Source organism: Phyllostomus hastatus, unplaced genomic scaffold (genome assembly GCF_019186645.2).
Source record: "Phyllostomus hastatus isolate PE091 unplaced genomic scaffold, TTU_PhHast_1.1 phas_contig_524, whole genome shotgun sequence".
Classification (NCBI taxonomy): Eukaryota; Metazoa; Chordata; class Mammalia; order Chiroptera; family Phyllostomidae; genus Phyllostomus; species Phyllostomus hastatus.
The window spans coordinates 6,996,079-7,012,009 of NW_025333900.1; the positions used below are offsets into that span (position 1 = coordinate 6,996,079).

The 15,931-nt window shown below is 38.4% G+C and overlaps 1 protein-coding gene across 5 annotated transcripts in view; it reads left to right on the plus strand.

Annotated features, from left to right (window-relative positions):
• The window catches only part of RNF144B (ring finger protein 144B), a 160,109-nt gene that overhangs the window by 134,775 nt on the left and 9,403 nt on the right, over window positions 1–15,931 (plus strand). For all 5 annotated transcript variants that reach the window (XM_045847114.1, XM_045847115.1, XM_045847116.1 and 2 more), the window contains 2 exons: window positions 3,503–3,563; window positions 14,925–15,129. In XM_045847114.1, coding sequence (XP_045703070.1) covers window positions 3,503–3,563; window positions 14,925–15,129 — 266 coding nt within the window. The remainder of the gene's footprint in view (window positions 1–3,502; window positions 3,564–14,924; window positions 15,130–15,931) is intronic.

Consider the following 15,931-nt stretch of genomic DNA (forward strand, 5'->3'; position numbering starts at 1 on the left):
ATTACAAAGGGTGGAGCAACCTGGCAGATACTACCTTAACCAAGTTACAAGTTAACCAGTAATGAGAGGTTGTCATCATTTACCTCCTGATGGCCCAATTTTACTTCTGTGATGTTCTTGCCAAAAAATGCACAATCTCAACATAATCATGAGAAAACATCAGACAGACCCAAGTTGGAGACCATGTATGAAATAACTGGACTGGACTCTTTAAACATGTCAAGGTCACGAAAGGCAAACACAGAATGAGCAACTGCCCCAGGTTAGAGAAGGCTAAGGAGACAAAAGAAACTGAATGCTAGGTGATGTCCCCTGAACTGGATCTGGGGTGAAAAGAAGGACATTTTATGAATGTCCTTGTGGATCATTTTTGTGAAATTTGAATAAGGCCTGAAGTTTGCCTAATTATTTTTTATTAATTAAAATTTCATTATTTTAATAATTAACTGTGGTTGTATAAGATGTTAACATTAGGAGAAGTTGGGAGAAAGGCGTTTAGGAACTCCATATAATTGTTGCAGCTTTTTGTGAGTCTCAAATTTCAAAATAAAAAGTTAAAAAAGAACGTTCTGGTATGATTTTGAATGATTTGGAATTTCTCTGTTGGCAGGAAGACGATAATTATATACCATAGGACACCTCATATATAATCTCTTATTCTCTAAGATTTTCATTTCACAGTGAATGTTAGAGGCCCTTCGGATTCCTTGCCATTTTTTTTAAGGACTAGCCCTTTAACCTGTGGCCTGATTGAGCCTTCGATAGTCATCCTGAAGCCGTCATTTCAGCTTTAGAATTGTGAAAGACCTGGAGCAATAGTGACTTAGTTCCAAGTGGCAGTGGAATGGGAATGTAACACTTTGGTTTATCTTTTTTTTTAAATCTAGTTCAGCTTTCGATAGCAACATTTCAGAAAACTATCTGTAATCTGTGAAATCCAACAAATGATAAGATGAAAAAGTGGACCTTTTTTTTTAACTTATGCCTATTTATTACCTCCCCAGGAATTTTAGTTCTTGGAGGGCAGCTTCTGTGTCCCCTTGCTCATTTGTGTCCCCAGGCATCCAGCCAGTGCCTCACCCATAAGTAGGCTGCCAACAAGTCTCTGGAGAGGACGCAGGTCTAAGTGGTGGGGGTGGGGAAGAGAACGGTGCAGTTTAGGGGCTTATCTTTATTCCAGAAGTATCAAACAGGGTGGGAAGTGGTAGACCTAACATTTTGTGATTACAGATTTCATAGAAAAATTGATTTACCTTATTAAGGCTTAATTCTATATAAACCTTTCACCCAAAAATAATAAATAGGGGATTCAAAGTAGAGAGAAAGGCAAAAAATATTAAGAGACCTCTGACCTTCCCGTTGGCAATAATATGTCCTCTGATGAAAATTTATCACTAAACATCCACCTGTAATGTTGACTTTTTACTGCATTGATCTCTGTCATTGCTCACGTTAGCATTTCATGTGTCTATTTATCTCCTGTTTGCTTTGTCTTTTTAAAAAAAGATTTAATCTGTTTTTTAGAGAGAGGGTAGGGGAGGAAGAAAGAGAGAGAAACATGGATGTGTGAGAGAAACATTGACTGGTTGACTCTCGCATGCACCCAACCAGGGACCTGGCCCGCAACCCAGGCATGTGCCCTGAATCGAACTGGCGACCTTTTGGTTCACAGGCCAGTGCTGAATCCACTGAGCCACACTAGCCAAGGCTTGCTTTGTCTTGTATAAACTGTATTTGATTTAGCTGTTATATAAATTGCTTGTCATTGAAAAACATCAGAATTTTTAGGGGTTGATTTTGAGGGGTTTGAAGAAAGTCTTCATCTGTCCAGAAACAATTTCAGATGGTGTAAGAAGGGTACAGAACTGTCCCATAAAGTGAAAAAACTTCAGATAGCTGCTTTTTTTTTTTTTTTTTGGTGGGGGGAGGTGTTAAAAATTGATTTGTAGAACATCACTAAGGTCTGTTTGGCCCAGATGATATTTTCTCCCAAGTCACCTTGACCCAAAAGTTGAAGCAGTATTAATTGTTTATCTTCTACCTGAAATGAATCAGTGACTAGTCAGGACCTGAACTCTGATTCCTTAATGCTTCCCATACTTCCACTTGCTTGCACCTTCCGTTTCCAAGGGCATTTCCAAGGAAAGATGTCCAGGTAGTGTAACAGATGAAACAAAACTGGCTCTCAGTAGAATAAACATCTAGCCAACTTTTAAAAAATTATGATAAAATTCACATAATATAAAATTAACCATAATTCTTATAGTGATTGTTAAGGAGGTTTTATATAAGGTACCAGATGAAAATGCAGCATTCCCCCCCCGCCCCCAGCTAGAGAGAAAGGTTATAATTAAATTAAATTTATGTGTTATTACACTTCACTCAAAATAGATAGAACTTGCCTGTTTTGTGGTTCTTCATATATTTAACTAACTTAATTCATCTGCAAAATAATTTTTTTGTGTGAGGGGAAGGATTAGATTTTGAATGCCTTTTAAAATGTATTATATTTATTAAGTACAATTTTAGCTGCCTTAGTTATTTTTTTATTCTAGTTTTCTCAAAGCACACTTCTTTCCCTTAGTTGTATGAACTTCCACCTAGATACATTTTATACCAAAAAATACAATGTTTTATGAGTCAAAATTCCTAAGGTGTGTCCTGTATCAACTTGCTGAATGTCTGGAAGCCTAATATCAAATAGTTTGATTTTTCCTAGTTATAAATCTTTCAAACAATGTCCATTTAGTCAGTGGACATTATTATTTTTTAGAATGCCAGCTTAAGAGCAGTGAGATTTGCCTGCATTTGACTTTGAAATGCAGCTTAAAAAATGATTAATCTGAAATGTCATTTGGTTCGGTGTGAATTATTGTTTATAAACCTTGGGTTCACATTGCCACCCCTAGTGGAAATGGGAGTCTAGCCACTAGAAATAGCTGAGGCATTTCTTTTCTCTCAGTAGGTGGATGGTAATGTATGGTAACCAAGGGCCCCTTGAAGTTATCTTTGTCAGAAGATAATGATTTTTACTTTGCCTAGAAGGTGCCATTCCCTAAGTAACTAATGAAGTTTTCATAATTTGGAGGCATTATCCATCTACCTGACCTTAGTATGTAAGGGTTCTAAAGCTAGAACTATAATCTTTTAAACATTTCTCAAATGAATCAAGAGAGAGAAAAAGCATCTTTCATACATGCCCACAAATAATTTGTGAAGTTCAGAAATTTCATTGTCTGGTCTTAGTCGCTGCTTATCGAAGAGTGGAAGGTGATCAGTGCATTCTGTCATTGCACCTTGAACGACTCCTAGCTGTGACAGACGATGGGGGATGAGCTGGGTGTTGTGCTTGTGTTACTGCATGAACAGTGTAGACGAAGAGGTTTGCAAACAGCTCGTGTAGAAAAGGTGAAGTAAGCCAAACAAGGAGAGATCATAAAAGGCTGGTGGCTCGGGCCTCATTGTGACTGAAATCTCATCTTTATAATGTGTCTGGTTTCAGATTGCCTGTTTGGTACCTGTGGATCAGTTTCAGCTTTATCAGCGGTTAAAATTTGAGCGAGGTATGTATGCACTCTCCTTTTTATCCCAGTGCTGAATGTGGTTTTACATGTGTCGTCTTTCCACTGACCTGCATGCAAGATTAAGGCAGCTGTGGGCTGTCAACAAAGCCACAAGGGTGCTCAGAAAGGGGAAAACTGTAATTGCAACACACAATTTCAATGTTCTCAGCCTCACCCAGAAAAAATACAGACTAGCAGGAAATAGAACTCTCCTTATATTGGTTGTTTTGTATTTTTAACTTGGCTCATGTGAAAGAGGTTCTGCAAAAGTTGGATAGTTTCATAATAACAGTACTATTACAAAGAAAAGTGATCCTCAGAATGGGTTTTACTCTGAATTTTTGTACTCATGGAGATCACTCATAAAACATTAATCAGCCCAAATATTTTTACTGCTTATAATATAATATTTACCATTTGTTCTTTTGGTACTACCTTTATAATTATAGTGATTGCTGAGTGTGTCATTTGAATGAGATTTACAATGTTTTGGACTAGTTTTCTTTCTGACTTTGGATTTGGGGTAATTTATATAGCTTTTCTAGTTATCCTGCCTTTTGGTCTGTAGGAATTATATTTTTAACTTCTTTTGGCTTCTCATAGATCTTTTTTAGGAGCCTTTCCTCCTGTCACACCCTAACATGTTCTTGAACTAAATGGTCTGTTTCTTTGTATCTGAGAACCGGAGGAAAAAAGTTATTTCCCCTTGGCCTTTTAGGACTGGTACAGTCTCGTTGAGTGTATAAAATAAACTAACGTGGTGTGAACATGCAGTTTTCTGATTGCTGACTTTTTAATCTGGATTAATAAAGGCTACAGATGAGCAGGGGTGGATGGGGGGGATGGACATTTATCTATCATGTGCCAGTAAGTTTAGTAAACACAATTACCTGTATTTCATTTAATTTTTGCAACACTATGACATATAATTCTTACTTGAAAAAAGAAAGAGAACCATGCAGTGCATGAGGGGCTGAGAGTGGGAGTACGCACCTGCAGGGGAGTCACAGCACGGCTTTCACTACCAAGGACCAAGGTCGGGCTTAGTCCCACAGGCTTATTTTTTCCAGCAAGCCAAAGGCGGAGTCATCTCTCACAGGTGGATCACTTAACTGAATTTATAATATTGATAGATTAAGGTGGAATTTATGAAAAAATTCTTGTAGTAGATCCCTCAAAGTTGCAAATAGGAAGCTAGGAAGTAGAATGTTGTTGAACATAGAATCAGAAGCACTGAAGTCAGGTGAATTTTAGGTTTCATGATAAAAATATAGCTTGATGAATTTTGCCCTGTGGATTCTGAGCTAACTAGAGAAATTAATGATGGGTAGTTTATATTGGCCCACCCTAATCTGTCTACCTGGGCTGATCAGATCAAGCGTTGTAAAATCAGGTGAAGGTTTATTGGATGTCACAGCCAAAGATGATAGATACTGGGGCAAACACCTGTCCTACCATCCTCCCACTTCATGACAATGTCCCCCACTATAAAAATAAATGACTGTTAGAACGGGGACATTTTAAGTATTCACCTGTGGACGGATGTAGTTGGTAGCAAGTACCATGATTTTGGACCTTTTGAAAGGAAAGTGTCAAAGGAGTTAGACTTTCAGGCTTCTTCTTAAATGGTGAGACCTATAAACTCACCAGTTCTCCTTAGTAACCAGAGTTCAGCCTGTCTACAGCATTCCTTTGCCCATACACACCTCTCTTCTCCCATGTCCAACGACCTCTTCCACACCCACTCTGCTGCTCCTTCTCTTAGGCCTTATTCCTCATTCTTTACATTTTAGGGACATACTTATTAGCTAAAATGCCTTTTTGTAATTACACAAATTCTAATAGTACCAAGAATTAAAGCTTTCTGTAGGTGGTTCTCATGGATAAATATTAAAGTTTCAGTTTAATTAAAAGAGCAGTGGCTAAGAGCCTGGGTGGGAATGCAGGCTTGACCACTTACTAGCCATATGATGCTGGGCAAGTTCCTTAATTTCTGCACCTCATTTTCCTCATCTGTAAAATAGGGATAATGATAGTCTCTGCACCATGGGGTTGGGATGAGGGTTACGTGAATTAATACTTGTGAAGCACTTCCTGTGGGTACTTCCTGTGTCAGTTGTTGTTAATAAAATACTAATAACTTCAGAGTAGCATCTTTTTCAATAAAATATACTCAGTGATCTGCTATTCCCTTTTTTCTGAGATGAGGTAATCATAACAGGAAATACGCTCACATTGAAATATATATTACAATTGTCTTTCTGTTAGTGGGATTAGAACGCTAGAAGCCAATTGACCACATCCATTTTTTGATTTTGTTTTTTGATGTTGTACGTTCTATGGGTTTGAGAAAATTTATAATGACATGTGTACACCATTATAGATACACTATGTAGCCTTCTCTGATTGGCTTCTTTCACTTAGTAATATGCATTCAGTGCCACATCCATCTTTACAGTAGGAATAGCCTTACCATTGGTGAAGCACGCATGAAAAATCACTGGCCAAGACTCTTACAGTTTGCTTTGTGACTGGAACTTTTTAATGTTCTTATAGTGTTCATCCCTACTTGTGATTGGCTTATTTCTTCATTAGATATAATAATGTATTTGATCTGTTACAGTCAAGCTGAGCAGGTTTTGGAGCCAGACTGTCCTTTATAGGTAGTGTTGCATATCTCTGCTTTTATGTATTGTAAGGTGATCACATAGTCTTGCTCATACATAGAATTTATTTTTTTCTCAGGGTCTGTGCAGATGCTCTACAGTAGATTCCCATGAACTGACAATTGATTTTATTATTCCTTTTTTATAGATACAGTAACTAAAATTGGAGGGGTTGAAACTTGCCTAGGATCACATTGTATAATTTTCCTCACCTATCAAAAATTTTAAGTTATATAAATTTTTATTAGGGTAAAATATGTGTAATGTAAAATTTACTATTTCACTTATTTTAGGTTGGCTTATTTCACTCAGTATAGTGTTTTGAAAGTTCATTCATGTTGTAGCATATGTTAGAACTTCATTTTGTTTTGTGGCTGAATAACATTCCATTGTACCAACATACACATTTTGTTTACCTATTCATTGTTGATGGACACTTGGGTTGTTTATGTGTGTTGGCTATTGTGAATAATGCCGCAATGAACATTGGGGTGCAAGCATCTGCTTGAATCCTCTCTTTCAGTTCCTTCGAGTATATAGCTATGAGTGGAATTTCTGGGCCATGTGTTAATTCTGTGTTTAGTTTTAGAGGAACTGTCAAACTGTAAAACTCTGTGATTTAATTATAAGTTTAACTAGACATTTTAATTATTTTAAGTATGGAAGTATGTTAAATATGTAAGTATGTACGTTAAATCCTTTGACCATTTGGTTTATCTCGCTCATTTTATAAAAAGGGAATCTGAGACCCAGAGACATTTTGATCTTAGGTGATTTTGAAAGGAAATTTGTAATCATGTAATTCCTTATCATCATCTATTATAAATAATTACATTAGAAAATAGACATTTCAAGTAAGGATAAATTTATGTTAATACAGCACTATATAATGGGATTTACTTGATTGGGGTACTTTACATTGTACATCTCATTGTTACATAGTAGACTTCATATTCACCTCAAACTCCAGACTTACTAGCTAGGTGACTTTGAGGTCTGTGCCATGAAAACATTTTATGTGAAACCATTTTGAAGAGGATCTTGGGGTGCAATAAATACCAATATTGTGTTGAATGGGTTAAACGACTAAGTGGCAGAAAGTGAAACTCATTGGCTGGGCTCTGAGGATAGAACTGTAGAGACAGTCATTGCTCTGATGAAATGCAGAATCAGTTCAGTGGCTTCCTTGTATCTTCATTATAAAAATTATTGTTATTTTTGACTTCTGGCCAAGATGGAGGCATAGGTAGACACACTGTGCCTCCTCGCACAACCAAGATAGGGACAACAACAATTTAGAAATAGAATAACAACCAGAACTGACAGAAAATTGAACTATATGGAAGTCAGACAACCAAGAAGTTAAAATAGACACGCTCATCTAGACCAGTAGGAGGGGTGGAATCGGGCAGCTGGGCGTGGGTTGCGGCCCAGAGAGCATTGGGACCAGGTACCTAAGGCATCCGGGGCTCTCAAGACCACAGTGGGCGGACCCTGAGAGCACAAGCGGCAGCTGGCAGAACCCCACAAGCCCACCCACATGGGAATTGGCACCAGAGGGGCCCAGTTTGCTTGGGGGAAGCAGTGGAAGGGACTGAGGTCTGGTGGAGAGTGGAGCAAGTGCCACTGTTCCCTCTCAGACCCCTCCCCCACAGACAGCGTCACAACCCAGCTACTGGGTTGCCCCGCCCTGGTGAACAACTAAGGCTCTGACCCTTATATGTAACAGGCTTGACCAGACCAAAGGGAAAAAAAAAAAAAAAAGATGGCTCAAACAGAACAAATGAAAGCCCCAGAACCAACACTTTTAAGTGACTAAGAGATAGTCACCCTATCAGATGCACAGTTCAAAGCACTGGTGATCAGGATGCTCCCAGAATTGGTTGATTTTGGTTGCAAATTAGATGAAAAAATGAAGGCTACAATAAGTGAAATGAAGAAAAATGCACACGGAACCAATATTGATGGAATGAAAGCTGGGACTCACATCAATGGAGTGGGCCAGAAGGAAGAAAACAACATACAATCAGAAAAGAATGAAGAAATAAGAATTCAAAAAAATGAGGAGAGGCTTAGGAACCTCCAGGATATCTTTAAACGTTCCAACATCTGAATTATAGGGGTACCAGAAAGAGTAGAGGAAGAACAACAAGTGGAAAAGTTATTTGAACAAATAATAAAGGAGAACTTCCCCCATCTGGCTAAGGAAATAGACTTCTAGAAAGTCCTGGAAGCTCAGAGAATCCCAAAGAAGTTGGACCCAAGAAGAAATACACCAAGACACATCATAATTACATTAGCCAAGGTGAAAATGAAAGAGAGAATCCTAGAAGCAGCAAGAGATGTTAAAGGAACTTAACTAAGAAAAAGAAGATAAAAAAACATGTATAGTAAAATGACAGCAAACTCACAATTATTAACAACCACACCTAAAACAAAAACAAAAACAAACTAAGCAAACAACTAGAACAGGAACAGAATCACAGAAATGAAGATCACATGGAGGGTTATCAACAGGGAAGTGGGAGGAGGAGAGAGGGGGAAAGGTACAGAGAATAAGTAGAATAGACGGTAGGTAGGAAATAGACAGGGGGAGGGCAAGAAATATTATGGGAAATGTAGAAGCTAAAGAACTTATGACACATGGACATGAACTAAGGGGGGGAATGTGGGTGGGAGAGTGTGTATAGGGTAGAGTGTGGTAGGGTACATTGTCTGATTCTTACTATCAAGTTCTCTTCTCAGTTTTTAGTTTGTCATCTAGTGTTTTTTAAATCATCCTCTGCTTTAGGTTACATATGTGAGTAGCTTGCCCTTTATGTCCTTGTTTTCATCTGAGTCTTTGTTAGGACAAAAATCTATGGAACACGAATGGGCCCAAATCATCCCTGTTTATACAAAACAGAGAAACATCATTTGGAATTGATTGGTTATTCTATGAATGCACTTTGCATCCATCTGTGTCTTTCATTAGCTACTGCTGTGTGTGTGGCTTACCCTTTCTGAGACAGTCTCCCAATATTCACAAAGAAAAGGGGGTCTGTCATGTGTTAGTGATTACTGCTGTTCTTTCTGCTGGTTCTCAAAGCATGTGCCTGATGACCAATGCTAGAATTTTTTTATTCTTGTTTCTAGAATCTACTTTTTCAAAATAATTTTTTAAAAAATTGGGTTAAGATTTTCCATCTCTAGTTCTTTATTACTTTTTCTTTTTTGGCAACCCTATTGTACTTACTTTAACGGCAATTTGCTTCAGTTCCTTGGTAGGGTAATGTGTCTGCTTCTGGCTAGTTGTATCATCCTATAGTGGTTAGAAACACACACAAATGTTTTAAGTGCCATAGTGTTCTTCTTCATAAAGAAGGAAAGTAAAATAGGAATTTCTTCTGCTGTCATTTGCTAATCCTACCATGTTCACTTATGCATTCAACATCTCCTTTTTATGTAGTGGGTATCTGCCGTGCACTAGGGGTGGAGTGCAGTTCCACATGCTGGTTTCATCTTTCTTTGAAAGCCCTTTTGTTCTCAATATTTTTCACAAGTCTACTTTCATTTTAAGTCTTAACATTTATGGTATGGCTCTTTCAGTTTCATCTCACTCTTTCATTTGTCTTTGGTCAAACACTCCCACCCTATCTTTTGTGTCCGATCAGTAAGGTTTTGTCTCACCAGATCTGCCTGTGTAGGTATTCTTAATGACCTTATCAGTAGTGCAGGTAGTTTTTTTTTAACATCTCCCATCTCTCATTAGCTATCTTCCTTCTCATAGGTGCTGATCATAAGCCTGTTCTTATTGTGTGTGTGCACATGTGTGTTTTCTTTTTTGAGCCTGCTTTTCTGGTGTTTCATGGTTTCCTTCCTAAGCTATTCTATGCTTTCGGATGATAACATTTTCTTCTCAGCTTCATGCTTCCTCTACCATCCAGTTCTTTCTTGGTGGTCAGTTTTAAGTCTAAAACAGTGCCCTTCAGATGTTTCAGTTTTCCTTTGAAAAACTAAAATGTCTGTGGGAAAGGACGTTTATCAGCCCGTGGGATGAAACTTCTAAAGGGGACTCAAATAAGAGACACAATGTCAAGTGTTCACCGCTTCCTGTGTGTATTTCCATTTCTTCACCTGTGAAAGGGGATAAAATCGGATGGTTATCATAGGGCTGTTGTGGAGGATGGGTAAATACTTGTGTATCGGCCACAGTGTACATTCAGTAAATTACCGCTGCCATTATTGTTATGGCTGTTGTTAGTAATCATCACGACCACTAAATTTTATTTTTTCCCATTTTCTGAACTAAGAAAGCATCTTCCAGAATCGAGCTCATACCTTGGACTGAGTGTATAGCACAATATTACTTCTGTTTTCTTTTCAACTTAGCCCAAATCTTTGTCAGCATGTTTCCATACTTGTTCTATATTCTAGAGTTGTATAGAAACGTGATAATCAGTACTAATTCCTTTACAGCAGCTTATCACATCCGTTTTCTTCCTGCAGTATAGATACTTTTACTATAGGAGTGCCTCCACTTTCTCTGACTACCCCCAAGGAGATCATGACTTGTTGAGAGGAAGTATTCAAAGTTGCTGCTTTGAAAAGGAAATGTGCCCATGGTGATAGTGGAAATAAAACTCCATTTAGTAGCATGATTATATTTTGACATAGAGAATGGTTTTCTAGGGCTAATAAAGGCCTGATCCCAACATAACTCCATTGTGCAAACTTCTAATTTCTGCGGGTACTAATATATGAGCATTAGACTAGCTAAGCTAAAAGGTTGTTGCCAAGTTTGAAATTCTGTGGTTCTCTTCATCTGTCTTGATAGCAGTCCCTCTGCTGATGGCCACCTCTGTTTGAGTGTATTTCCTCTAGCAGATGTTAATTCTGATCAGCTTAATTTAATTGTATTTTAACTACCTTCAGAAGACCATAGTTCTTTGAGATATCAGAAAACAAATTAACTTTGGCATAATTAAAAATGTAATGAGTTATAAAAGTTAAAACAGTTTGATTTATTTCAGCTGGTAATTAAATTAGTTTGGGTGCAATAATAAGAATACAATAATAAAAACTCATGCAATGTCATTTTGGGCACAGCCTCACAAGGGTAGAGGATGGCAGGAAACCACTCATGTGAGGTGAGAGAATATACTACAGAATAAGAAGCAAGCCCCGCGTAAGTGATGCTGATAGTTCCAGGTGGGAAAAACAAGGGTCCTGGAATTCAGTTTTTGAAAATCGCAAATGCTCATTGGTGTCGAATACGGTCTTTAGGTCTCATGGGCGTTTTATTTTCTTAGCATGTTTCTACTTCCCAATAATTTTCAGATTATAGAAGTAAAAGATAATTTAAATAGCATTTTTTGTGTTGCAAATATTACATGAACAAGCAGAGTCTTACAATTAAATAGTCACTGGGCTTTACTTCAATAATCAATTCTCATTTCTGTAAGTGCGTTCCAGTGCAAGCCTCTGAATTTGTCTAGCTCTGATGTTAAGTTTGCTACAACTAATCACTTTTAAATCGTGTTCATCTTAAAATGTTTTGGGCACTGTTAGTTGGGGGCTGGTTTACACAGACTCCTGGTTCCCCTTTTTCTAGATTTGTGAACCTTTCCCCATCTCAAAGCAGCATGAAGCTTTTGTCATTGCCAATGCAGAAGAAATGAGTTGAATATGCATTAGTTCATTTTCCCCCCAAACTTTGGAAAATAAATTTGAAGGGGAAAGAAACTAGATCTTAAATGTTTTGGATAAGTGTGCATTTTGTTTGCTAGGCCAAAACTGCCAGAAGGTAGAATTGAATTCACCATGATAGTCATAAGAAGTGTTTTGAAAATCCCCCATTAATCCAGTGGGACTCCCCTTCCCCTCAGCCTCCTCTCAGATTGTCAGCATGGAGGTGAGAGTGGGGAGAAGACAGTTCTTGCATGTGCTCGGTGATCTGGCCACCACCTGCTCCAGCCGTCTGTTCCCTTTTGGCTTGTGTTCTGTGAGGTCTTGTTAGCTGCCAGGGCTGCTAATGTCTGATGCCCTTGCAGCATTTTTTCCTTTTCTACTAACCTGGCCTGTGGGCCTCTTTTGTGGAACACTATTACCTGGGGTATGTAAAGCAAAATTGTGCTATTAATGGCATATTAGAATTATAATAATTAAAAAAATAGAACAACTCTTAGCTTCTATTGACTTATAACTCCTCTAGGGTTGGAGCTGAAGGGTAATCCGAAGGACAAATGCCTTTTCTGTGTGACCTGGCCCAGCTCGTATGTGTGGATTCTTGTTCTACCGGGGAAAGCTCTTCTCTAGGAAACTCCAAGATGCTCTAAAAAAAAAAATCTCTCTGGGTAGTTGTTTCTGTTCTCGGGAAATAATCTGAGTAAAGGGCATAACAATATGGAACCTTAGTGCTAATGCTTCCATTATCTTTTATTACCAAAGGAATTTATCTACAGATACAAATTTTCACTCTTCTATTATGTAGCTCCCTTCATTTATTCAATGACATTTACTATGTTCCAGGCATATTTCTAGTCAGTGTTTGTCAACTGGGATGACTCTATCCAGCTGCATTTCCACTGGAAAATCTTGACAATTTTGCCTTCCAAATATGCTCCAGATTTTCAGTACTTCCACTTCTAACATGTAATCCAGTGTAGCACCTCAGGTTGGTCCTACAGTAGCCCCCAGTAGACCTCTCTGCTGCTACTTTGTGCCGTTACCATCTATTCTTCCTACAATAGCCAGAGTAATGTTCAAAAAATGAGAATCATACCATGACCTTTCCCTTCAATGGCCTCTCATCACACTTAGGCTTTATCATCATAATCTGTGATTGGGCTGTTGACTGCTGTTCCCAAATACACTCCCATGACTTTCCCTCTGCTCATTTAGCTCCTGGTAAAATTCGACTGCTTTATTACATATGTAAATCTCTCTCTCTCTCTTTGCATTATATGGACAAAAGTGGGAAAGTTTTCACATCACAACCATGTGTGGGTTGGCTGCTTATTCATGGTTCTAACCTACAGACTTACCTTTATCATCAGACTTTGAAAGACCTGTTATTTAGAATGGATAATAAGTAGATATTTGACCTGGGAGTCCTTAGCCCTAAGTTATATACCAGCCTTCATTTCTTTGGGCTTAGTAGTTGAAACAGTCATAAGAGTTTGGATGAAAACTTAAGTGGTTTGGAAATGCAAAGTAAGACTTTGGAACATGTGTGTGTCACTATCCCCATGACTGTCCCGCCAGCCTGTCCCAAAGTTTGAGGGATCTTCGATGGTCCATCTCTCTTAGGGCCTGAGGATCTATGAATCATCAGGTTCCCTTTTTTTATTATATTTGGCCCATCATTTTCCAGTTCCTGTCCCCCAGAATTAAAGAAGAAATTATGTTTAAGGATGCTTTTTTTTGAATAAAAACCTATAATCGTAGATCCAAATGTTGCATTTTCTAGGTGAAACATTATGGAGACAGTGTTGACTGGAACATTTCAGACTTTGTCCCCTGATGCTGAATTTGAGGAATTATTACCTTTAAAGCTAAGCTCACACTTAATACTTTCATTTCCTTTTCTGCACCACCCTTTGGGTTTCTTTGTTTCCTGAGTGGAAATTTTGAAGAATCACAGACCTTAGGAGATTTAAAACTAGAACCTTATCAGTTCAAAGTTTGCAAAATATAGGGTGGAGCGAAAGTAGGTTTACGGTTGTTTGTATAGAACTAATATAATAATTAATAAATAATAATACAAGAATAAACTCTGTGTTTCATGTACTCACAACTATAAACCTACTTTTGCCCCACCCTGTACATTACTTCAGAGGAAAAAGAGCTGTTTTACCCCTCAAATAACATAATTTTTCATGTGATATGTTCCTTAAAGGTCATATTACATGACAAGAACATGAGGTCTGTTATTGTATAGAAAATGGAAAACTGAACAAGATCTGTAAAGCTTTGAATAGAGAGACAGTCACCCACCCCCAACCCTATCTTCGTTCCTTCACACCACATGGATCTAGCCAGTGAGATATGGGACAAAACTGGCATTTTACGGCCTGTGAAAGTTCCTACCTTTTGTTTTACAGTATGTGGCTGTCTTGCAAATTGTCTCTAAGTGCCATATTGGTAGGGTAGCACAAAATCCAAATTAACAGCTACTCTAACTTTCTGGCTAAGCCATACCAGACACTGTTTGGCCCCTAAATTATTTGATTCTTCCTTGTTTTTTAAAATAAGTTCTCTCTAAATAGCAAAGGAAACCTCACTACCTAGTCTCAGTGCCTGGAGGATGAAATCTTTTGTGATTTTTTTTTTCTTTCGCTTTGGTAGATACTTCATGTCCAGTTTCCTCCAAGATAGTACCCAAAGTAATTATAGAAAGGACTTGAGATTTTTACATATTTCCAGTGCTTAAAAGAAAGAAATATTCCAGAAGAGTAGCAAATTTTGGTTAATGAGAACACTGCTTATCTGTTTATAGGGGCAATATGGCCTATTCTGTTAGTACCTCCTCTGGGAAACGTGGCAAGGCTGAGTGACCTTGTATGTTTGGATTCACTGTGAAGAAATCACCACCCTTGATTGTACTAAATTTCCATAAATATTAGCTTGCACAAGAGACTAAATGAAGAGGAGAAAGCCTCAAGTTCGAATGAAAGACAGATAGACCATCACATTTTCTTTCTTTACGCTTTAGAAGTTCACCTGGACCCCCACCGAACATGGTGTCCTGTCGCAGACTGTCAGACAGTGTGCCCTGTTGCAGCAGGTGACCCGGGACAGCCTGTGCTGGTGGAGTGCCCTTCCTGCCACCTGAAGTTCTGCTCATGTTGCAAGGATGCTTGGCATCCTGAGGGCTCCTGCAGAGACAGTCAGCCCATCATCTTGCCAACAGAACACGGGTAAGAAGGAAAATGTGGGGTTTGGGACTATTCATATTTTTCTCAGAAAAATGAAATATGTTGCTTGGGGAAGGAATTATTTTGTGATAGAATTTAGCGATTCATTATTTCCCTGCAGTACTTTGCTAACAAAGAATAAGCCAAAAAGCATCTCTAGGGGGATTTTAGTTATTTTCCCTGGACAGTCTTTCAGATACTGCTGAAATTAGAGTTTGTATGAATTTTGGTTTCTCTTTAGAGAGTCACATGGTCCACTGGTTCTCAGCTGGAAGTCATAGCTTGTCCACAGTGATTTGCTTGGGTACCATACCTGCCGGCTATTGACATACCTTGTTCTTTATGCTTGCCAAGTGTGCAGAAATTAGTTTCTTACCTAACTAAATTGCCAGCTCATGAAGTGTGCCAGTCATATCGGAGAGAGTGCAGCAGTAGAAACAACAGCCTTTCAGTGTAGTACAGTACTAAATTCATAGGTACTAGAGGAAAAGAGCTTATCTCTCAATACTTTATGCTTTGAAAAGTTGGTGCCAAGTTGAGATTTTATTATGATGAGAAGCAATTAAATCTGTGCTTTTCAGTAGGGAGAGTTTTTATGGCAGCAGCAGGACCCAGAGTAAGAGATCTTTCTGTTTGATTGCTTGCTTTGCTTGAGGCTATGGCTGTTCTGCATCAGCAAGAAGAGAAATACCAGTGTTGTAGTCCAGTTGGCTTGGTCACCCAGTGCCCTCAGAGTGTGGAGAACCATTCTCAGGAGTAGTAATGCTACCTGGCTATGGTACTGTGTTTGAATCTAAGACCAGAC